This window comes from Periophthalmus magnuspinnatus, chromosome 19 (assembly GCF_009829125.3).
Source record: "Periophthalmus magnuspinnatus isolate fPerMag1 chromosome 19, fPerMag1.2.pri, whole genome shotgun sequence".
In the NCBI taxonomy this organism is placed as follows: Eukaryota; Metazoa; Chordata; class Actinopteri; order Gobiiformes; family Gobiidae; genus Periophthalmus; species Periophthalmus magnuspinnatus.
This window is the reverse complement of record NC_047144.1, coordinates 11,085,470-11,109,639: the sequence shown is the minus strand read 5'-3', so window position 1 is coordinate 11,109,639 and position 24,170 is coordinate 11,085,470. Positions and strand designations below refer to the sequence as shown.

The 24,170-nt window shown below is 42.2% G+C and overlaps 1 protein-coding gene across 2 annotated transcripts; it reads left to right on the top strand.

Annotated features, from left to right (window-relative positions):
• Positions 1-35: 35 nt before the first annotated feature.
• On the top strand, positions 36-24,169 carry srcap (Snf2-related CREBBP activator protein). 2 transcript variants are annotated; one of them, XM_033984717.2, is made up of 34 exons: positions 36-260; positions 1,742-1,818; positions 1,912-4,541; positions 5,009-5,050; positions 5,318-5,533; positions 5,946-6,131; positions 6,236-6,376; positions 7,112-7,307; positions 7,907-8,076; positions 8,302-8,395; positions 8,535-8,624; positions 8,917-9,090; positions 9,487-9,695; positions 10,039-10,216; positions 10,290-10,426; positions 10,530-10,699; positions 11,448-11,777; positions 12,161-12,347; positions 12,426-12,595; positions 12,690-12,850; positions 13,242-13,445; positions 13,777-13,926; positions 14,194-14,352; positions 14,428-14,787; positions 15,291-15,469; positions 15,553-15,860; positions 16,335-16,537; positions 16,967-17,136; positions 17,219-17,415; positions 17,852-17,966; positions 18,071-18,196; positions 18,286-18,462; positions 18,541-18,624; positions 18,743-24,169. In XM_033984717.2, the coding sequence occupies exons 3-34, from the start codon at positions 2,304-2,306 to the stop codon at positions 22,823-22,825; spliced, it is 11,604 nt and encodes a 3,867-aa protein (XP_033840608.1). In that variant the 5' UTR covers positions 36-260; positions 1,742-1,818; positions 1,912-2,303; the 3' UTR covers positions 22,826-24,169. The 2 variants fall into 2 exon arrangements, with proteins under 2 accessions (XP_033840608.1, XP_033840609.1); XM_033984718.2 differs by lacking the exon at positions 5,009-5,050 and having other exon boundaries at positions 42-260.
• The last annotated feature ends 1 nt before the right edge of the window (position 24,170 follows it).

Here is a 24,170-nt window from a genome sequence, read left to right as displayed (position 1 = left end):
CCCTGCTCTGTACTTTGTCAGCAGCGGCGTCCCTCCACCATTTCGCTGCGTAAAGTCTCCTCCCCGCGACCGCTACATTCTGCGCCGAAACCCAGTCTCTCCCGGTCCGTATTTTAACTTCTTCCCACAGACCTACTGGTACCTCGTTGGGTACCGGGAGATAGTTTGGATCGCCAACATCACGGATTGAGTGTGATTTTGTGCGGATGACGACTCCTTCAACAAGAATTTAGTAAAAGAAAATTGGTCGGAAATTTCAGGTAGGTGGGAACTTAAGATGGCGGCTGTAAAAGGGAGGGGGGCAAGGAGGAAGTAATGGGGCCCCTAAAGGGGTGTATACGACTTACGAAGCGACTCAATACAGCAGCATGTTCCAGCTAAAAATATAAATTTCTTGCACTCTTTTGTATTAAAAAAAACTTACTTTTGATGGAGCGGAAATTGATCAAATGATCAGGAACATGTAACAAAATCTGTTAGTATGTAATGCCACAAACAAGCAACTATTTACTCAGTAACTTTCAGTTTGTCCATGCTGAAGTACCTGCCTTGTTGCTGTGCGCGCCCTACCAAACCCCCCCCCCTTCAATCGTTGCAAAATGTACTGACAACTAAAAAGCATGTTTGTAATTTTTTTAATTAAAAAAAACTATCTTTTTTGTGCTAGAAACATAGAGAATATCGCATTTAATTTTCTGTTTTTTTGGGTGATTTGACCCCACGCAGTGACGTCACATTGAGTCCCCCCCCGTAGTGTATGTAGAAGCGGCATTAATGTGACTTTTCACATGGTTTGGCTTACTTTTAAAAGACCTTCCAATAAAATCTGTGGACACTAAGGAGCCTGTTTTGATAACACTATTATATAATTGTGTAAGCGTCACAGTGCCAGCTCATCCAATAAATGTACCCTATCATTTCTAACTCTTGTAGCCTGCTAGTTAGCAGGCTTTTCTTCAGTGCCACCCTAGCAGTGTTATTGTAAATGCTAATGCTAGCAGCTAACTGCTCCCGAAAAAGCGCCTGTGTTAATTATTTGCTGTAGATATATCATCTCATGCCTCAAATATATAAAATGTTGTGAAGTTTAATGCCACTATCGGCGAACTGGTCAGACCCTTTCGAGATGTATCATGTGAGCCAGCCACCGGTGCATCAGTTCTCGTATCTTGCGTTCGAAAAACCTCTAGTCTGGGGGAATCTTTATCGGTAACCATAGTAACTCTCCGTGTCTTAACGAACATACGTTAACGCTACATTTGTTTTGGTATAAATGAATGGCCAGGGCCCACGCGCCTGTCTGCCGGCGAAGCTCGGGAGCGCGTGCTGCAGAATTCCCAACGTCTTGAGTTGAATGCTCTCCGTAACAGCTAACACATCCATGGTTCACTGCAGCAAATGCTACCCTGTACCCACATCTACAGCCATCACTGCTTTTTCTACTGCCCTGGCCGCTATCACTTGCAATTCTCAATGCACAATACACCACCTGTTTATACAGGCTTGTAAGAATTACCATTGCATTACATATGAGGATGCTTACTCCATGTGACTCTATAGCCTACCTATCATCACATAGGCTACACTGATGTGGATCCACTCTACAAGTTTAATGGGAAGCAAGAGTAGGAAGCGGTAATACTACTTCCCCAATACAATTAAGAAAGCAAGAAACAATAAAAAAAAATTAATGTATTTTTTTGAAGTTTTACATTTAATTTTCCATATTTATACTACACAGATGATGTGGTGGGGATCCTAACTTCAGCATCCTGGAAGTAGAAAGCACAGAAGACCTGTGTCTACAACATCAGACAGGTACAACACTTGCAGTATTTTAGCTGACTGTCAGAGTTGGTGCTTACTTATTTTTTATTTGAATTGTGTTAGTAATAACGGTTTGTCCTCTAGGAGCAGTGTGCAGCCAAAGCGGACCAGAAGAGCAGAGCTCTGGGGAGGAGGCGGTGCGGCAGCGTGCCTCTCCGGCTGTGGAAGTGCTGGGTGCTGACCCCCATGCTGCACACAATGTGGCTGGGGAGTCACTTCAGCATGCCCCGCAGCCGGTCACAGCTGCCCCCCGCCCAGTGCCTCCTTCCACTAAAGCGTCCGGAGTGCCATTGCTGGATGGTGAAAGTCCTACATTTGTCAACACAGAGAAGTCTGCTTCAACCGCCTTGCATGAGGACTTATCAGCCGAGGGAGACCCTCAGAGGCCCTCAGAATCAGAACTTATTGAGGAAAGATTTGCCAACATTGCAGGGGTCTTTTCAACATCCTCTACAGAGGACTGCAATCCTTCTGAAATGCAAAGGCACCCATCCTGTTGTCCTCCTCCCTCCTCAGACATACAGCTTAGCAACACAGTACTGCAATACGGGTCCCAAACTATTGAAGAGAAAAGCCCCTCAAATAGTCAGACTAACCAGAGTCCACCAGCAAAAGAGGCTGGAATTGTGGATATTCAAGGGACACAAGAGAAAATGTCATTCACTTTGGTACTTAAACCAGAAACGGCTGTTAAAGAGTACACAGGTGAAAATATTATGTCACAGCCACCAATTTCTTTCCAAACTTCAACTACTGCCACACAAGCCAGTGTTGAAATCCAAGACACAGCAGACAATAGGGCTATCGAAGAGGAGCTGCTCACCAAAACCGTTACTGAACAGAACTCTCAATCACAAACTCTCACCGGGTCCTTGTTTCACAGCAATGAGGGCGAACAAGTTGACATACCACAAACTGAGAGCTCTCACTCTGAGCCGATATCGGAACTTGAAGCTCTCAATGTTCCAAACTTCCACCAAGCGCAGGATGGGGACCATGGGCAGGAGGGCATGAGTCCCTGCCATATTCTGGACACTGCTGCTACAGTCCAGTCAGAAGGTATCTGTATTCAGGACACTTTTACTAAACCTTCCTCTGCTCCCCTTTTAGTTGGGACAGACCTTGTAGTGTCATTACAGACAGAGCAGGGAACACCTACAGAACAAGTCAACTCCACTGAAATGCCACTAATAGCGCAGATTGTGCACTCATCAGACGCTCATGAAATCGTGGTTGTCCGAGAGGACGGGGACTGGTCTGGTGTACATCTCAATCAGAGTTACTTGCTCCAACGGGAAGATGGCACCGTTTGCCAAGCTGCTATTATCAATGACCTGGGCTCCGAGCTGTCCGCTGGGGAGACTGTTCACCTGGACTCTCAGTCTGTGGAGGTGTATCAGTTTTGTGACCTGGTGGAAGAGGTAGCAGAGGAGACCGTGTGCGGCAGCAGTGGCATTCAGATCCCTCATTCGCCAGGTTATGAAGTAAACTTGTTTAATGCATTACTGGACAACTCTGATGACTTTTCTGTCAAAGAAGACCTGGAGTCACAAATGGATACAACTTTTCACACTATTGATGAAAGTGATGGTGTTATTATATCTCAACAGGCTGTGCTTTCATCGCACGATGGAAATCAAATCGTGACATGTTCTAGCAATGACTGTCATACTATGTCCATACAAAATACTGGCGTTGCTGCTGTCCAACAACACTTGATATTGGATGCTCGCCAGTCAGGAGCAAACTCAAATGAAGTGTGTTTGGTTGAAGTAGCAGCTGTTACATCTGATTCTTTTGCTGTTGAACAGGCGAGCACTAGCACAGAGGCACTGGGCTCTTGCACACAGGTGGAAACAGCTCCAGACGAATCAGAGGCTCTTCAGAAACAGGAAACAGATGTAACAGCATCTTCTCTAACATCCCCATTACAAGTGGTCAGTGCTTCAGTTCATGTGGATGGGCAAGCTTTAAACCAGTCCCCAGGAGTTGCTGTTGTAAGTGCTGCAAAGCTTGAACCCTGTGTTTCTTCACATGAAGAGGCCAAAGAAACTGCTACAACAGCTTTGCAAACAATACACACTGTTGTTGTGACCACAGCGACAGAGACAACTTGCCCTTCTCCCTTTCTGGGTCAAATAAACCCAAAGCTACTCATTCTCAAACCCGGGACGAGTCCAGTGCTCAAAGCCCCTGCCTCCATCGTGTCCACGGGTCAGAACGTACTCAGCGCGGGCACCGTGTCTGAAGAGTGCCTTGCTCACACAGTCTCCTCTGTAGCTCCCTGTGGCCACAATGAGCAGACAAACTGCTCTGTCAAAGCTCCTGTCCCGTCTCTTCACACTGCATCTGGTTCCTCCAAAGGTGACGCTCTAACAGAAAACTTAAATGGAAACAATTCTGGTTCACAAAACTCTACAGATGCCCCTGTGGTAGTTTTTGAACCATCTCAACTGGACAGTACAGCTGTGACTGAAACTAGCTTTAACAATACTATTATCAGTCAGGCCGACCCTTCAGCTGGGGAGGGAGAGGAGGAGGGAGAGGAAGAGGGGGTGGAGGAGGGGGTAGATGGGGATGAGGAGATGGAGCAGGATGATGATGCTGGAGATGGCTCTGAGGATGAGGGCAGCAGTGAAGAAGAAGGCAGCAATGAAGAGCCAGAGGCTGACAGACCTGAGGGTGATGTGGCCTCACCAGCCTCTCCACACAAGGTATTTAACTGTATAGTACGTCCTTATATAGTAATCTGTGACAATCAACACATTATATTGTTTGCTAGCTTCTTATAATGCAGTTCTCTTTTGTTTACATTTTTTCAGGGCTGAAACTAACACATCAATTAGTCACAAACTACAATCAGTTTTATTGAACAAATTGTATACTATTTAAGTAAACAAAAATATTGTTATCTGGACTACACAGAAATTAGAACATGCCACGTGCTCAAACAAGAGGTATTATGATTCCACCAGAGCAGGAATTACATCAAAATGACATGGAAACCTTTCAAGATCTGTAGAACTAATCAATTTTTTTTTTTTTAAATCAACTGATTAATAATTTCATAAAGTGACTGTTAGTTGCAGCCCTACATTATTTTATGCATGCAGTTCATTATATCTTTTAATTTATCCGGTTTTAAGTTATGGACACATGCTAAGCCATGTGTGTTTTCCAGCATGGACAGAGCAGGACAGACAGAAAGGCACTGTTCCTGAAGGTAAGTGGCAGTTGCCAGATCAGGCTCTGTGACAGGATGTTTATGTGCATGACTTTTTCACACAATCACTTTCACTACTGGTTATTGTTTGATATATGGCTTTTATTTACATCACAGCACAAAATAGACAATGTTTTGATCACTTAAACAACTTGGTAGCATGTTCCAATGTGCTCTTTACTAATGTGCTTAAGTATGCCAATGGCTTTGTTTCTGCTGTATCATTTTATAATTATATTGTTTTAATCCATTTTTGTTGGGATTCAGGTGCGCCAGTGGATTTCCGACAGAGTGTCAATGAATTCTTCTCCAGGATCCCCCTCCCCCGGCCCATCGTCTAGCAGTGATTGGTCCACGCCAAGGCTGGACAGATCCTCTCCTCTGCGGGGGTCTCATGGAAAGTTTGTTTCACCACAGGATCAAAGCACACCCCACAGATCCCGTGGTGAACGACACTCAGATATGGCAGAGTTAGCTAAACATGTACGTTTTGTTTGTATGTGCTGCTTTTAGAAAAAATGCAACTGGAAAATACACATTGAAACTGATCATTTGTATTCGTGACAATGTCCTTTATCCAACCACTTTATCAAGTTTGCATATTAACAAATGGGACATTTGCCCGCCTCTGCTGAACACTACAGACCATTAGAATTTTGTGATGTCATCTTTTTTTAGTCATTGGTTTGTACACAAGTGTCCAATATCTAAAGAGAATATTATGCAAAATGTGATCACCATGTGCCATAGAAGCTCAATAAATACCCCAAAAGCATAAGATTATTTTACCACCCAAATAAGTAAGATGTATGCAATATGTGTATCTGCTATGCAACAGTTTTTTGTCTCATTGCACGGCAGAACATTGAGTGCATATGCATATTGTCTCAAATAGGAAGCGGACATTGAGCATCGGACGCAGGCACTGAAGCGAGAGGGCTTCTGGTCAATGAAGCGCCTCACTCGTCTGACAGAGCCTCCGCGACCCAAAGTGCACTGGGAGTATCTGTGTGAGGAAATGCAGTGGCTGTCCGCTGACTTCGCCCAAGAGAGGCGCTGGAAAAGAGGCGTTGCTAGAAAGGTAATGATAATAAAATCCATGCAGTATTTCACAAAGTTTTATATAATACTGACTGAAATTGTATTTTTTACAATTTAACTATTTGGACATTCTTTTCTTATTAGGTTGTACGGATGGTTATGAGACACCATGAAGAGCTGAGGCAGAAAGAGGAAAAAGCAAAGAGGGATGAACAGTCGAAAATAAGGAAAGTTGCTGCATCGATTGCGAAAGAAGTGCGGGCATTTTGGAGCAGCGTTGAGAAGGTACAGTTAGTTCATTAAAATTGTTTGACAACCCTATTCACTATGGTGACTTATTACTAAAACTGTGATCTTCATTAAATTGTACTATTTGTTTGTCGAATATTGCTGTAGGACACAGGTAGAGGGGTGCACGGTGTGTTTGCTGCCTGTGCGCATTTGATTGGTTGAGAGCTGAGAGGTCGGGGCTCACACAGTCAGGTGCGCCCGCACATATCTGTGAAAAGGCGGCACTCGCCTGGGGCACAGTGTTAAAAGTCAGGGCTGGGTAGCCGTAATTTTTGTTGACCGCAAGTTAACTCCATTTACTTATAATACCATAGCTTGTTATGTCAATCCATGTCCATTCTCTCTGCTGCGCTGCTGATAGCTCTGTGTGTCTGTGTTCGCTAAAATCACCAACAAACTCATATCGGATCTCAGCGTATTTGTCCGCAATAAACTCCCAGTGCGTCACAAAGCTACAACCCAGAACGCACTCGGGCTCTCACCGTGGCCTCAAGGTTTGCTGAGGGAATTGCACTACAATTGCATTTTATAATCTCTACAGTTAAGAATAAAAAGAGTTTGTCAATACCACGTTGATTGTATCAAAGTGGTATTATGTTTTTTTTCTTGGTCAAAATTAAGTTTGAGTGAAACTTTAGTATTGCGAATACTTTTAACCTTCTGGATGGTTCACGGTCCATATGCAAAAAAAATGGCAGATTAGTAATGTGGACCTTTTATTGTTCCTAGGTTGTTCAGTATAAGCAGCAATCTCGACTTGACGAAAAGAGGAAGAAGGCCTTGGATCTGCAGCTGGACTTTATTGTAGGACAGACAGAAAAATATTCAGATCTTCTCAGCCAGTCTCTCGCACCCACCTCCAAACCAACAGAGATGGATGTTGCCTCACCTCAGAAATCTCAACCTATTCTTGTCGATGAAGATGGTGAGAATCTTTTAAAATAAAACTAAATTAGTATTACTGCAGTCTCCATATAGTCAGACATTTCAAAATCGAATTACTGGTTTAAATAGAGATGTTGTCATAGTTACTCCTCAAAGGTTTTCACAGAAGGAAGTCAGCTTTTTTCCTTGTCAAGGTCACTTTTCCAATACAATCGCATTCTTTTCATATCTTGTCTATACCTGGGTAATTAGTTAAATGTTTTTTAAAAAGACAGAAGCTAGATGTGTCACAATGACGTGTCCGTTGGTGTGTAGTCTTGTATGTTTATGCTTTGTTCAGTTGTGTTAAAGTCGAAAATGCTTATGGTCTTTAAAGTCTGTTTTATATTCAGAAAAACATTTGTCCCTGATCTTGTTTGCAACTGGATTAACCTGTCTGACAAGTCTACCATCTCTGAGGCAGAACAGAAGTTTACTTATTTGTATCTATGTATCTGTACTTAATTAATCCAGCCAATGAGATCAATTAAAAGCTTAAAAGTTTTCTATTTGATTCAAACCTTTTATTCAAAGTTAATGGTAAATAGGATCCATTGCTTTTTGTTCAAATAAATAAAAAGTATCACCGTGTCTTCACAGATGGAGACTTTGAACCTCAATGTGAGGAAGAGGATGATGAGGAGACGATTGAGGTTGAAGAGCAGCAGGAAGGCAACGATGCAGAGAGTCACCGCAAAGAAATCGAGCTTCTGAAAGAGGAGGGCACTCTTCCTCTGGACCAACTGCTCAGCACACTCAACCTGCCCCAGGTACAGCATAGAGCAAGATACACTGTAATACACTGATAACAAAAGGATCAGTGACAAACATATTCATGAAAATAAGCAAACACTCAGTTCTAGGTTAATATAACTTATATATTAACATACCAGATTGCATTGACCACGTAAGAAACACCCATTTACATTTTATGGCTCACTCTTGATATTCCTAATATTTCAACTTTGTTTCACATTGACTGTGCTGATCCCCAGGACGGAGGGTCAGAGGCAGAGGGCTCTGACCAGTCATCTTCATCAGCCGAGGAGGAAGATGAAGACAGGGAATTTACAGCAAATGAAGAAGATGGTAACTTTGCCCTTCATTATTTTACCCACACAGTATTTTTGAAAAGATCATGTACCATTTACACATTTCTGTTTTGTAAAGCAATTTGTTGCTGTTGTAAAGTACTTAAATTATAATTATTATTTCTCTTGTTTGTTAGCTGAGGATGAGGAGGATACCATAGCGGCCCAGGAAAAGGTCGAAGGAAATGTGGATCACTCTGCAGAGTTGGATGACTTGGCCAAAGAAGGTGAGCCTTTCTATTCACCACTGTGTGTGGGTGTGTGTGTGTGTGTGTGTGTGTGTATATATATATATACTTTTTTTTTTTTTTAAATATAAATTTAAGGTGGAATATTGTTTCTTTTAAAATGGATGACTGTGCTGTGTTCTAATTTGAACCCATACAGTCGTTTCACCTAATAGATTATTTGCTAAAACAAGTCCCTTTTGACCTTTTTAAGCACCTGTTATTGTATTAATATAAAAATATGAAGCTATTCCTGTAATGCAAATCTAACAGGAGTACTTTTCTGCTCCAGGGGATATGAGCCTTGAAGAGCTGCTTGAGAAGTACAAAGGGGCTTATGCATCTGACTTCGAAGAACCATCTGCGTCTGCCTCCAAAGCGAGCTCTGATACTGAAGTGTCTGGGGACGAGGAGGAGGAGACCGAGGAAGACGAGAGTGATGTGGAGAGCCACACATCCTCCTCAGGTTAGAGTATGCACTTTGTTCAAACCGGAGAGTTATGAATGTGTCCTGGTTTGACATAATTTATTGTCTTTTGTCATTAGTGAAGTTTTCTATAATATTTAATAATAACATTTTTTAACAAAACACATAAAAGCATCAAATCAAAACAGTGAGGAGTATAAAATAAAATCTTGTTCTAAAGCTATCCCATTTCTCAGTTCAAGCTTCCGTTCCACCATTATTCTTTCCTTTTTGTACACAATTTCGAGATAATGCTACAAACAACAAACCACATTCTCTCAAGTATGGAAGGATTGTACACCTCTTTGGCATAACGGTCATAAACAGTGCATTTACTGTACATGTTCTGTGTTACATTGGTTTGACTAAGAGTAAGTCTTATCTATTGGTCTTTAGAGTCACCTGGTGACACTGAGGAAGAGGAGAGTGCAAAGGAAGACAGTGCAGAAGAGGATAACTCTGGTGATGAAGGCATGGAGATCTTATTAAAAGAAGGAGACCACAGCCCCACGCCCTCTGGCTCTCGACCAAAGAAAGACATGAGCCACATTGCTGCTACTGCTGAGAGCCTACAGCCCAAAGGCTACACTTTAGCTACTACTAAGGTCAGTATTGACAAAGCAGAGACTGTTTGGACATCTCAGCTTAAATTTGATAAACACTAATTTGCAAAGATAAAATAGTTTGATTGCACATTGAAAATGACTTATTCCCCCTGGTCGTTTACATTAGCTGGGACAAAAGATGTTGCTTAGTTTTGAGAAGGTGTAGTTCCAGAAAGTAGAGCTACAATGGCAGCAAAAATACAAAATAAAATAAATGGAAAATTGTGAACTGAACCACACAATTTCTTATAAAATCAGAATCTCATCTTGATATTATTGAGACAGTTCCCAAGAGACATGGGTCATCTCATCCCTACTCATTTGTGTATTTTTACTGTTAAAGGTGAAAACGCCAATTCCCTTCCTCCTCCATGGCACATTAAGAGAATACCAGCACATTGGTTTGGACTGGTTGGTGACTATGTTTGAAAAGAAACTCAATGGGATTCTAGCTGATGAAATGGGTTTGGGCAAGACAATCCAAACAATTGCGCTGTTAGCTCACCTTGCCTGTGAAAAGGGTAAGAGGCCGACAGGTACACCATGTTTTCACTTGTTTGATGTGAAATGCTAATAATTTATATTTCTATAAAGGTAACTGGGGCCCGCATCTTATCATCGTACCCACCAGTGTCATGCTGAACTGGGAAATGGAGCTGAAACGCTGGTGTCCTGGGTTCAAAATACTCACATACTTTGGGAGCCAGAAAGAGAGAAAGCTTAAAAGACAGGTAAATGTTGCTTTTAATTATGGACAGTTATTTTGATTTTGATGACTATTTTGCATAGGATTTTGTATAACATTAAAACTTCAACTTATTTTCTCTTTCCTAGGGCTGGACCAAGCCAAATGCATTCCATGTGTGTATCACTTCATACAAACTGGTGCTGCAGGATCACCAGGCTTTTAGACGCAAGTCCTGGCGCTACCTGATCCTGGACGAGGCACAAAATATCAAGAATTTCAAGTCCCAGCGTTGGCAGAGCCTTCTCAATTTCAACAGGTTTGTATAGGCTACCAAGGATCATGCATTTCCAGCATAGGTGCTACAGAAAGAAATAGTCTTTCAACATTATGCGTCATACTGGGGGTTCATTGCAAAAAGGGATGGCTAAATTAGTTTGTCTCCATGAAAATGTTTTTGCCCGGAATAATCCAAAGTATGGCTTTATAAGTGTTCATGGATGTAAGCAAGTGATGCCACCAGGCCAAGTTACAGGTCTGATCTGTGGAGAGGGGCACTAGCTCACAGTAAGAATGCATAATAGATAGGTTTAATGTCATACATAGGATTATTCCGGGAAAGCAAACATCCCAAAGGAAACAATACAGAATAACATATTTTTGTAAATTTGTGAAGTTTAGACATAGATTATTTGCTTTTTTCCCACAATATTTGATTTTAGGAAGTGATTAGTGTTGTACAAGGCACAGATACCTTGTACAGCACTGCTTCAACACTGCTTCAGGGCAATGGAAAGTCTTGTTTGAGAGTGAAATGGTTGTCTGTAAGTATACTACCTGACTTTTGTCCAGAGTGCATGCTCCCTCGGATGCAATGTCATATTCCAGCCACCTGCATCCTCTTTACGGAATACTCCATAAGTCTAAGACAAAAAACACCTTAATGTTATCTTTCTACATACCAAACTAAATATTAACTTTGTGACATTCTAGACCTACAATGTCAAAGTTCAAAGTAACTAAATGTGTAAGTTGATCATACCCTTGTTTCAATCTTTGCCCCCCAGCCACAGGCGGCTGCTGCTGACCGGGACCCCTCTTCAGAACAGCCTGATGGAGCTGTGGTCCCTCATGCACTTTCTGATGCCTCACGTCTTCCAGTCGCACCGCGAGTTCAAAGAGTGGTTCTCCAACCCGCTCACAGGGATGATCGAAGGCAGTCAGGAGTACAATGAGGGCCTGATCAAGAGGCTCCACAAAGTGCTCCGACCTTTTCTGCTCCGGAGGATTAAAGTTGATGTGGAGAAGCAGATGCCCAAGAAATACGAGCATGTGGTGCGCTGTCGGCTGTCTAAGAGGCAGAGATTTCTCTATGATGACTTCATGTCGCAAGCATCGTAAGTTACAAAAGATGCTTGATTGCTATATCCTAAACCTACATTTAGTATGTTTACGCTTGCACAAACTACATCAAATTTCGGACTAAACCAGGACTAGCCCAGGACCAATCTCGAGCTAGAGCAGGAACCAAGTAATGTTTAGATATAGACAGAACTGGGCTGTAGTCAGGACCAAACCAGGACAAGTGTGACGACACCCTTAAAAATACATTTTTGTTGATATGTTTGGGTCTTTAAAAATATACAATTTTATGGACATCAATAAGTAATACCCAATACACACAGAGTTATTAAGTAGTTACAATTGGGGATGTCAGGATTGATTTGAAATATTATTATATTCATTATATTCTAATTATGTTTATTCTTCTACTTCACAGGACTCGGGAGACTCTAGCCAGTGGGCACTTCATGTCAGTGATCAACATTTTGATGCAGCTCCGTAAAGTGTGCAACCACCCCAATTTGTTTGACCCTCGTCCCATCCAGTCACCTTTTATTACAAAGCCCATAGTTTTTAATACAGCCTCACTAGTTCATGAAGCCCTTGAAGTGTCACCTTTCCAGGTAGGACTGGAAGTAAAATTGTAGATATATTACATTTTAAATCATTAGTTAGTTAATTCTTCTTATCTTTTCTCTCAGCGCTGTGATTTGTCTATATTTGACCTGATTGGTCTGGAGGCTCGTGTATCTCGGTACCAGGCTGATATTTTTATCCCCAAGCACAAAGTCAGCCGCCAGCTGATTCAGGAGATTGTGGACTCTCCTGAACTACCTCCTAGACCCAAACCAATCAAAATGAAAGTCGACAGGTGAGCACAATATAATGGCAGTTCAACTTTGTAGTAAATAACCAGTAGCTGGTGTATATTATAATTGTTGTATATTGTTTTTGGTCTGTATTAGGATGGTCCAACCTCCTTCTAAAAGTGACAGCAGGTCAGTTGTGAATAAACCCACCAGCCCAGTGCCTCCTGCTGCACAGCTCTCCAAACCACCTCCTGTTGCTGAAGCCCCCCCTGTAACTACTACCCAAACTCTTGCACCTGTCCCAGCAGTTCAACAAGGCAAGCTCATTCTATATAATTTCTTGCTTTACTGGGTTTCACATGACAACATTTTATATGCCTATATTTAAAGCGTAAAGTGTGTGGTGGGATACATAATATTAGTATTGATTAGTATCTGATTTTCAATACTTTTGACAAATCTAACCCTAACTCTGAGTCTAGTAGTACTACTATTCTCTAAAAAAGGAGAGCTTTTTTTATATTGTCACTGATTGAAATCTGTATCCAGCCTACTACTTGGTATCAAAAAATTGAGTTTGAAATGTGTATCGTTACAACACTAGCATGGATTGCACCAGTCTTAAATTGTGACATGTAGTATAAGCCTTGAACCAAAGTCAATATTTGGATAAAAAAAAATAAATATATATAATATTCGCTTCCACAGTTGTCTGTTCTGTGGCACCCACCCCTGCACCTCGCCCAACTGTTCACCCCCAAACAGCCGTGAGGTCCAGCACCCCTAAACCAGTGCTGACAGTGAGACCACCAGTGACCCCCGGGACACAGGGTATTCCAGCGCATTCCAGTCCAAGCAGCGTTATGCCCCAGAGAGTGCTGCTCAGTCCGGACATGCAAGCACGGCTGCCATGTAAGTGCCTTTATCTATCATTTCATTTGGCAACTTTTAATAATAACTACGCTTATACATGCCTTAATAAAGCAGGATTTATTTTATCGCTTATTTTATTCAACTTTTATTTCTTGTATACCTTTTTATTTTCTCATTTTATTTTTTATTTTTTGCTATTGTTACCCTAGTTCTCTGTTGCACCATACCGCCAGAGCATATTCCTAGTTTGTGAATTTTATTTGATTGAATTTGGCAATGAAGCTTTTCCGATTCTGAATTTTTATTGTTTTACTGGAAACTGCTTGATCATTAACACAATCTTATTCTTCCCTTGCTTCTCTTTCATTAGCTGGTGAAGTTGTCAGCATAGCCCAACTCGCCTCTCTGGCTGGGAGACCTGTGTCATCATGCCAGGGTAGCAAACCGGTCACCTTTCAGCTTCAGGGCAACAAGCTGACTCTGTCTGGAGCACAGATTGCAACTCCGAGGCCAGTCCAGGGTCAGTTGAAAAATATTCCTGTATTTCTGATAATTGTTTTGAAATATTATCCATGTTTACAGCTAATTATTTTACTTCTCGTCTTGCAGCGTAAAGTAACTGTTCAGATCTATGCATTGTTATACATTCAGTTTAACATATTTAAATTTGTATATAAACTTTTACACTGCTATACCATTATTCAATTACACTCACCCAATCTTTTTTTAAGTTTAATCAAAATATTACCAAGCCTTCTTAACAGGTGAATATTAATTGTCTTCTTAGGTAATGTGATGCACCTTGCCGTGACCAGTGGGGGGCAGCACCACCTTATAAGCCAGCCTGCACAAGTCACTGTCCAAACCGCATCCAACACGCATCCCGTTAATACCCCTTCCTCTGCTCCCATTGTGAATCGCTTGTCTCCAAATGCCTCTTCACAAGGTAGGCTCTCAACAACACCCCAAAATCTTCATATTAAAATACAGCAATTTAATTGCTCATTGTTTTGTATTTCAGTGCCCTCTTCAGTCGTAAGCGGTTCAGGAGTTGTCAAGATTGTTGTACGTCAATCTGCAGGCAAGGATGGCGGGCCTGTGCCAACTTTGGCTGTGGCCCCTTCCCCCCGTGTTGCCCCTCAGCCTCCCCCTGTACAGTATCCCAGTAGCACTCCTGTAAGAAGCACTCCCATCACCAGACACACTGCCCCCATACAGATCGCCCACCGCACCCCAGGTCCTGCCACCGCCCACTACACAATTGCTCCTCCTCCCAGAATCCCTAGTGCCATCCCCAGTCAGTCCCAACCCCAACCTCCACGTCCTATCCTGAAAGTAGTGCAACCTCCCCAAACCACTGCACCAACCACACAGCAGCCAGGTGAGAGAAAGTGAAAGATATACGTGTGTATGTGCATGTTTGACAAAACTAGTATTGCTTTATGTGTTATGCTGTCCATCTAGTTTTGTACTTTAGTTCACTTCAAGATATTCACTTTGCATAATGTGAATGATTACATTTTACAGAAATTATAATGTATTAAGAAGTTGCATGCTGCTACAGGTGTTCAAAAATGTAAAGCTACACAAACTGCAAAAAAATAAAAAGTACCGAGTGCATGTGAAAGACTTAGTAAAAGACCTTTATTCAGATACCCAGACCTAGAACTCTGCTTTTCATCACAGATCAGTGAAATTGCTTTTGCTTTAGTTACTTGCTGTTGCAATAGCATTGCATAATTTGACATTTTAAACTTCTTTAATATGTTGCCAGATTAAGCACCTTCTGATTTTTCTGGTTTATTTTATTTTTTTAAATGTATGCAAAAAGGTACATTTAATAGCTGTATTTTATAACTGTTTTGTCTTCTCATTTGGAATCAGCTTCAACCCAGTCAGCACCCACACCTGCACCCAAACCTCTTGCACCACAACCAGCTGACAAAAGCAGCTGCAACAATCAAGCTCCAAATCTAACCAAATTAAAACCTACTGCTACGACAAAGGCCCTACCGCAGCCTCGGAAAGTGCCTCACCCACCCCCCCGTTCCCCCTTCTTCTTGGTATGCAATATCTTTCCTTTGTTATTTCATCTAATTTTAATGTATTTTAACTTGATTTAATTTCACTTAATTTTCCTTCACAGCCATCTCTAGCAGAAAGCCTGAAGCTACAGCGTGAAAGCAAACTAGACCTAATCATGCAAGTGAATGAGCGGCGCTGTGGTGCAAAACCTGTGTATGGGCGAGAGGTGTTGGACTTTTTGACGTTTCTCTCCGGTCCTGAGGTTTCTCCAGCCACCCTCAGCTCTCAGCCTCACTGGGGCCGCTCGGGCCACTGCAGCTGTCTCTACGCTCAAAGTAAAGATAACTTCTGGTATCAAAGTCGTGCTGTACGGGAAAGAATTAACAGCATTGAGGATCGGCTCCAGCAGCTAAAGGACATTATTGATAGGTACTTATAGCAGTCAGTTACCTAATCTTTTTCTCTAAAAGTCAATACTAGTACAGTACTTTAAACAGTACAGTACTTTAAACAATACACTTGATACACACTGCACCTACAACTTGACTTTTAAAAACATCCAATACAACATTGTAATAACATTATACTTTGAGAGTTTGTGTTACTGTTGCAACATGTTGGTGTACCCAGTGTAACACATAAATCCAAAATAAAATACAATGCAACTTTTCCTTCATAGTCATAAACCAAGCTATAAAATTTTACTTTTTGGTTCTTATAAACATGTCAATAATAAAATACTGAAATACTGACATTCTTACTCAATGCTTAGTAAGAGGTATTCAGTAAGGTTCAGCTTTGCCACCATAATTGAATTCCTTGGTACACTTTGCATTAAATAATTGAACATGGATTATATAGGAAATGCCCACATCCAATTTCTTTAATTTGTCCTTTTTATAGGTTCACATTTGTCATTCCTTCAGTGGAGTGTCCTCCCATCTCGATGCACTGCTGCCATCCTCCTCCATCTCAGACTCACAAACAGACAGTCTTCGCCTCCATGCTCTCAACTGAAGTCACTCCACGCATCCGCAGCCTGCACCGAATCCAAGCCAACATGAGGACGCAGTTCCCAGATCTGAGACTGATACAATACGACTGTGGTAAATAGTATTTCATTTTATCATTTTCAAATAGAGGTGGATGTATCGAAAAGTGGATAATATTGCAATTATTATATTGTTCTGGAGCTATGCAAAATTTGAATATTGAGGGTATTATCTATACTTAAAAATTACAGCAAAAAGGGCAAATTAATAATAAAATAAACAGAAATGTTCAGTGTAATTTTCCAAACAGGGTTAGGGTTGGTGACATTTCTGCACTTTTGTGGTTAATTTTATGTCCCCTTCATGTTTTGTGCAATACTTGAAACTCAACCAAGACACACTCCTGATTGTTAAGATATTATCTCAACATTGTTATGGCGATAATGGAAAAAATGTATATATACATTTCTGATCAATATTGTCCACCCTGATTTTTTAAAAAATATTTTGCAAAGTGATTATATCCAAACCTATCCCCCACAGGTAAACTGCAAACTCTCCACACATTGTTGAGGGAGCTGAAGACAGGGGGCCATAGAGTGCTGATTTTCACCCAGATGACACGAATGTTGGACATTCTCGAGCAGTTTCTGAATTACCACGGCCACATTTACCTTCGCTTGGATGGCAGCACTCGTGTAGAGCAGAGACAGGTGTGTACTACCATCACACTTTTATCCAATTTCCTTTGATAAAATGTTGACAGTGTTTTCTTCTTTTGTGTGTCTGACCCAGGCCCTTATGGAGAGATTCAACGCAGATCGTCGCATTTTCTGTTTCATCTTGTCAACTCGTAGTGGAGGAGTGGGAGTGAATCTGACTGGAGCTGATACTGTCATTTTCTATGACAGCGACTGGAACCCCACAATGGATGCTCAGGCGCAGGACAGGTGTCACCGCATTGGACAGACCCGGGATGTACACATTTACAGGTATGTGTTGATCATAGTGCCTAGCTGATCATTATTCCATGTATTTATATTGGCAACAGGAAAAAAATAAGTGTGCATTATAAAAAAAAGATAGTTCTGAAAATCTACTTTATGATCAATTAGTGTACTGAAATGTATGTACTTCTGTATTTTTCATAGACTAACAAAAACATTAACAATTTCTTTTCCTCAGTGGTCTGGCTAGGTAAAATAAAAAAATTAATATTTAAGATAAATCACCCCTTAATTTTCAAAAGGTAGTTGAAAAATTATACAAATCTTTACACATCTGTTTCTCAATTAATCTCGACCGAAAAAGAAAAACTGCTCCCTTAAACTTCCACCATTTTAATTTACTTAATATAAAATTATTCAAAATTTTTATTTTATTATTATTATTATTATTATTATTATTATTATTATTATATTTTTTTAGGCTGATCAGTGAGCGCACAGTGGAGGAGAACATTTTGAAGAAAGCCAACCAAAAAAGGATGCTAGGAGACATGGCGATTGAAGGAGGAAACTTCACCACGGCCTTTTTCAAAGAGGTAAAACTAGGGAATTATAAGATTATCTCTTTAAAATGTGGCCATCTAGAATGAATTTATATAGCTGGTTGCATCTAAACTGGCAACTATCATGTTTTCTTTAGCAAACTATTCGTGAGTTGTTTGATGTCAATGATGGAGAGAAGAGAGAGGCAGCAGTGGAGCTCACTCTGCCTCCTGCTGAGGAGGAGGAAACGGTCAACAAACAAAGCACCACTATTCTTGAGCAGGTCGGAGCAACTGAAAACCTTAACAACAAAGAAATTGTTATTAATGGAAGTTAAGTAAATGTTTCTTTTTTCCTCATTTAAATATGTAGGCTCTTTGCCGAGCAGAGGATGAGGAGGATATTGTGGCTGCCTCTCAGGCCAAAGCCGAGCAGGTGGCTGAATTGGCAGAGTTTAATGAAAATATTCCGCTGGACGACGGCGGCGAAAACGAGGAAGTGGAGGAGATGTCAAAGGCTGAGCAAGAAATAGCAGCACTAGTGGAGCAGGTAACTAACCACAGCCGCAAAAACGGTGGTATAAATGCCATTCACCTATAATAACATTTTTGTTGTTTGTGTTCACAGCTTACTCCTATCGAGCGTTATGCTATGAATTTCCTGGAAGCTTCATTGGAAGATGTTTGCAAAGAGGAGCTGAAACAAGCAGAAGTAAGGCAATTTTATCTATTAACTGTACCTAATAATATGCAACATTATTTTAATATATTAAGCGATGTATTATGATAGTGATGTGTGATTTTAATATGTCACTTGTGTATATGTTTAGGAGCAAGTAGAAGCTGCCAGGAAGGGACTTGACCAGGCTAAAGAAGGGTGCTTGAAGTTGCGTCCTTCATCTGATGATGACGACGATGACTTCCTGTCGACTTCAGCATCGGCTGAACCTGTCCCAACCCCAGTTCGCCGTGGTCGTAAACCCAAAGACAAAGAAAAGGTTGTTGCCTCCACCAGAACCAGCGGGCGATTGCGAGGGGCCTCCCCTGAAATGGAGTCTGAGCCGACCACCATCAGAGAAGTGCCTCGCTCTGGGAGAGGTCGACCACCAAAAGACCCTGGCACTGCCCCAACTACACGGACTGACCATCACAAGACCAGGTCCCAGGACTCTAAAACGCCTAAAGCTGCATCACCTGCCAGGGAACAGCCGACTGTTAAAACCAGAAGTCAACCAAACCGCACTCAGCCTAGTCAAGTGCCTTCTCCTCCCACAGTCTCTCCTCCAAAAAGACAGCAGCAGTCTGCCGCAGAAGTTGATGGCAAATTCCCCAAATCAGTTAAAGGAGAAAGCGAAGGCAGCAATGAAAAGGAGCGGAGGGTTTCGGAGTCATCACTAGATTCCAGTAGTGCAGCTGATAATCCAACAAAAGATGAAGACAACAAAGACCAAAATGCAATGTCTCCTCCTTCCAGTTGCTCTCGCTCCCCTCGCAAGCGGGTCACAGCTGATGATGAAATCCTGAAGGGTTTAAATGAAGACTCCCCCTCTGCCAAAGTGCTGCGCAAACTCCCGGGACGACTGGTCACCGTGGTGGAGGAAAAGGAACCACGGAAACGAAAAAGAAGAACAAGTGGAACAGGTGGGTCATCAGAGGAGACAAATACAGAGGAGCACATTGACAACCCTCCAAGTACTGATAAAGACAAGGCCACTTCTAGTCCAGAGAGCAAACCGAAAGACTCTACAGAGAAACCAAAGGAGCCAGAAAGTCCTATTTTACCCCCAGTTAGAAGTTACCCTCCGTATTCCCCTCCACATTTATCCCCTGACATGCCTGTGCTGAGGAACCTCCCTGTCCGGCGCAGGGTAGAAACTGAAAATCGATTGGCGGCCCAGATGGGAGAGCTCTTTGGGAGAGGCCGAGGAGCCAATCAGCACCGCAAATCAGACACAACGCAAGGCAAAGACTCATCTCAGGAGGAAAATTCAAACACTACACCTGTCAAGCGAAGAAGGGGTCGACCGCCGAAAAGCTCTCTTGATAATGTGGAATCACCGCACCCCACCTCCCCAACCGACACAAGCAACCCCACCCTGTCTCCAAAACGCAAGAGAGGGCGCAATAGTAAAGATTCTCCAGCAGATACAGAGAGCACAGAGCGGAGTAAGAGTGATACAAATCCCAAAACAGATGGTGAGCGAACAGTCCCTAACAAATCTGCAAATACTATTGAACATTCAGTCAGCACAGATAAAGATGAGACACACAAAGATGAAAAATCTGACAAACTTACAGAAATGGTGTCTTCAAATCTATCACAAGACATTACTCCAAAAACTATTGCAGAGAAGAAGGTAGCTCTTCCTGAACCTACACCACCCACAGATCAAGAAATTGCACCTTCAGCTGCTTTACCTAATGTAGTCACAGCAACAACACAGCAGGGTAAAACTAACGATCTTGAAACAACTTGCACCGAAATTTCTTCACCCCCCCCCATAACAGCGTTGACTTCTTCAACCATCGTAGACACTACTAACACAACAAACTCAATACATACTCCAGCAGCTACAGAATCCAATGTAGATTTGCCAAAGGTTGAAACATCACAACAGGTGATGCAGGAGCAACCACTGAAGTTAGTTTTATCTGTGGATGCGAATGACAAAATTGTGTCCGCTACAGTTGCTACCGTTCCAGTAGAAAGGGATACAGCCACCAAAACAGATTCACCACAAGCAACTACTTCACATTCTACTAACAATGCCCCAACCACAGCATCCTCCTCTACAACTGCTCCAATTATGAATACTACACCAACAAGCCCTTCAAAAGCACCCCTTGTTGAAATGCCATCACCTACACCCTCACCTTCAATAGAAACTGCTGTACAATTAGATACTGTTATCCATGCCCCCGTTACCATAGCAACAGCAACTACTACAGCACCAGAGACTGACAAATCTATTCCAAGTTTGACAAATACAACGCAGTCTCTACCTGTTGTAACTACCCCTCCAGTAGAAAAAGACATTGCATCTGGAGTGAAAACAATATCTGAATCTGTCTCTAAAGAACATCAGGTAAAAACCCAGTTAACAATGGCTCCTGCTCCAACTGCAACCACAATTCCAGCTACTACTTCTACTATTACTGCTCAAATTTCTACTACACTGACAACCGCTACCACTACAACATTACCAGTCAAGGCAATAAGTTCAACTACTACAATGCCACTCTCTCTAAAGACGGATCCTCCAATAACCAAAATTCAAAGCCTGCCGCTTATCCCCTCACTGGAAATCAAGGAAAAAGATAATTTACCCAAGGAACAAGAGACAATAACTTCATTTGCAGAAAAAGGCCCTGAGAAGATGCCTGAACAGCAACAGTCTGAGGTTACAGACATGGAAGTTGAGCAGAAGAAAAAGCAAGAGATTTGTGAAATTAAGAGGAAAAAGGCTGAAACCTTGTCAGAGGCTGAAGAAATTGATAAAGAAGGTGATGGTAAAATTTCTAATCAGAAAGACTGCAAGCAGCGTGTCACGGATGAGTTGTTACCCAATCCAAAGAGAGTTCTCAGTCGCCAAAGCAGTCAAGATTCAACCCGTTCCTCCTCTCCATCTTCTGGTTGTTCGACTCACACCCTCACACGCCATGCCCATCACAAGAAAACCTATGAAAACAGGAACCCAGCAAAGAGGAGACGCGTAGATGTCCCTGCGTCTGAACCCAAAACAGAGGAGAAGAAGCCAGAAGAGGGGGACAAAGAGAGAAAAGATGAAAAACAACAAAATGAAAAACAAGAGGAGAACAAGAATGACGACACAAAGACACCACTACAGAGATGCCATTCCAGGTCTTCATCATCTTCATCGGATTCAGACACTGACAGTAAAAAGGAGCATCGCTTGACCCGATCCGCAAAGAGGAGGCTGCAAGACCATGACAGTGACAGCAACAGGCAAGTAAAGAAACCTGCTCGAGACAGAAACAGTGTGAACGCATCAACTGGAGGTGAATCCGGTAGTGATGGATCTTCTGTGAGGAGCTCAAGGAAGTCTACAGACACAAAAACCTCAACTGCACCCCCTGCCCCTCCTCCTGAGCCGGAGGTCTTAGGAAAGAGGTGCTCCGCTCTGAATGCTGCTGCAAAACTTCTGGCCATGAAAGGCAGCGTAGATACACCAGGCCACACACCCAGGAGAGATTCAGCAGCAAGAGCCAATGCAGCTAAAGACAAGAATGAAAAGGCTAAAAGCAAAGGGGCAACCTCATCGCCTCCGACTAACTCCATTGCAAAAAATACTACCAATAAAAACTGTGAAAAGGAAACTGCCAGCAAGCCCTCAACTCCAAATCAGTCAAGTCGCACGCCCACTCGGTCCACCCGCCAATGTCCTGGTTCACTGGTCCCACCTCTTGAAGCTGAGTACAGAAAGCCCAAAGCTGAGGAGAAGGAGAGCAGGAAGTCCTCAGGGGGCAAAGAGGGTGAAAGAGAGGCGCGACGATCATCCCGGGGAAACAGTGCTTGTAGTAGTATCAGCAGTGATGAAGGAGAGGGCAGCCGAAGCAGCAGCAGCAACAGCAGCCAAAGGACTCACAGCGTCAGCTCCCAGAATGCCGAGCGTCGTGGGTCCCGCTCTCGAGCCACGTCCTCTGGCAGTGAGAGGGATCGTAGCTTGGAGCGGTCTAAAAACACTGACAAAAAAGAGAAACGGGAGAGGAGGGAGAGCAGGAGAGAAAGTCGGAGGTCAAACAAACTGCAGAATGAAGTGACTAGTAGTTCAGGGGCTGAGGGGACGCCTGACAGAGTGCTACGGAGCGTGGCGGCCCTTGCGGCTGCACAAGCACGATCCCCAGCTGCTAGTACGCGCTCCTCTGCTAGCCAGAACCGAAACAAAACCTGAATCTATCCACAAAACAGGGAAAACACAAGTGTTATCAGTCAGCATGTCGTTGAGGTTTGTTTGCACTCGTAACAACACCAGGGAAGTTAATTCTGCACATGACCTCCCTGCCTCCCTTTGCAATCGGAGCTGGTCTCATCCTCATAGACTGGAAGAGGGACTGCTCTGCTGGAGGTGAATAAAATATCAGCATTGCGGTGTGTCCTTAAACCAGTGAGGGAAGAACAGTGAATAGACAGACTGGTCCAAGTGGAAAAGACATATCACATGTACTGTAATCAGATGGTCTGGACACTCAGATCTGGTGATGTAGTTGCGGAATAGGGTAACATTGCACCCCACAGTTCGGGTCCTAAATGTGACCATATTAACAGTACTTTCAAGTGACCCGTTGTATTGTCAAGTTGGAGGTTTTGGAGTATTTGAATTTAAAAATCTTGTCAGCAGTCCTGGCTATCTTTTCTTTGTAGTCAGTTGATAAGTTATGCATATTTTATTATTTCTTCCTGGGTAAAAGGAAGATCTCAGATCAGTCTTGTGATCTTTGCTGCACTATGTTGGAGCGTGGCCCCATTTTCACTTCACAAACCCTTCATTGGACTCAAAAATCCAGCCCACGATTTCTGATTTGCACATCTGTTTTGGGGCCTCTACCTTTAGAAAGATTGTGGTGATTAACTTTAGTCATTTGGTTCTGGATACCACAGCAGTGTATAACTTGATGTATCAATTGAACATGTAAATTATCTTTGGAAAGTTACATTTGCAAGATGCAGGATATAATTTCTATATTGTCCCAAAGACAAATGTTGTCATGGTCAAGTTTGTCATGTATTTTATTGTATATTAAAAGGCAAGTACTTGTAGTAAAAATAATGAGTGCCTCTTTGGCCAATGGGTTTGAACCTTCAATTGCCTTGTGATGCACCAGAAGCAGGGTTGTTAAGCTTCGTGCATTGTTGTAAATGAAAAACCAAATTTGAAAAAAAAAAAAAAGAAAAAAATCTGTGTAACCCTGGAAACATTAAGGAGAGCACTCGGTCAAGTCAGTGCTGCTTTAATTTACAACATGTTTGTCGCCATCAAACCATAGCTCTCACTCATGTAAAAAACATGGAAATATGTGAATAAAAACGACTGGTACAGTTCCAGATGACTGTATATTGATTTCCTTTGTCAAAGATGTTTGAAACAGGTGACATATTGAGGGATGGGTAGTTTATGGTGATGGTCTTATTTTGAGTTGTCTGATTCATTTGTTGCATTCCTTTGATCCCTTGTATTTCCACATTGTTTTACTTGAAAAATTAAGACAATTACAGTTGAATAAAAGACCAAAAAATAG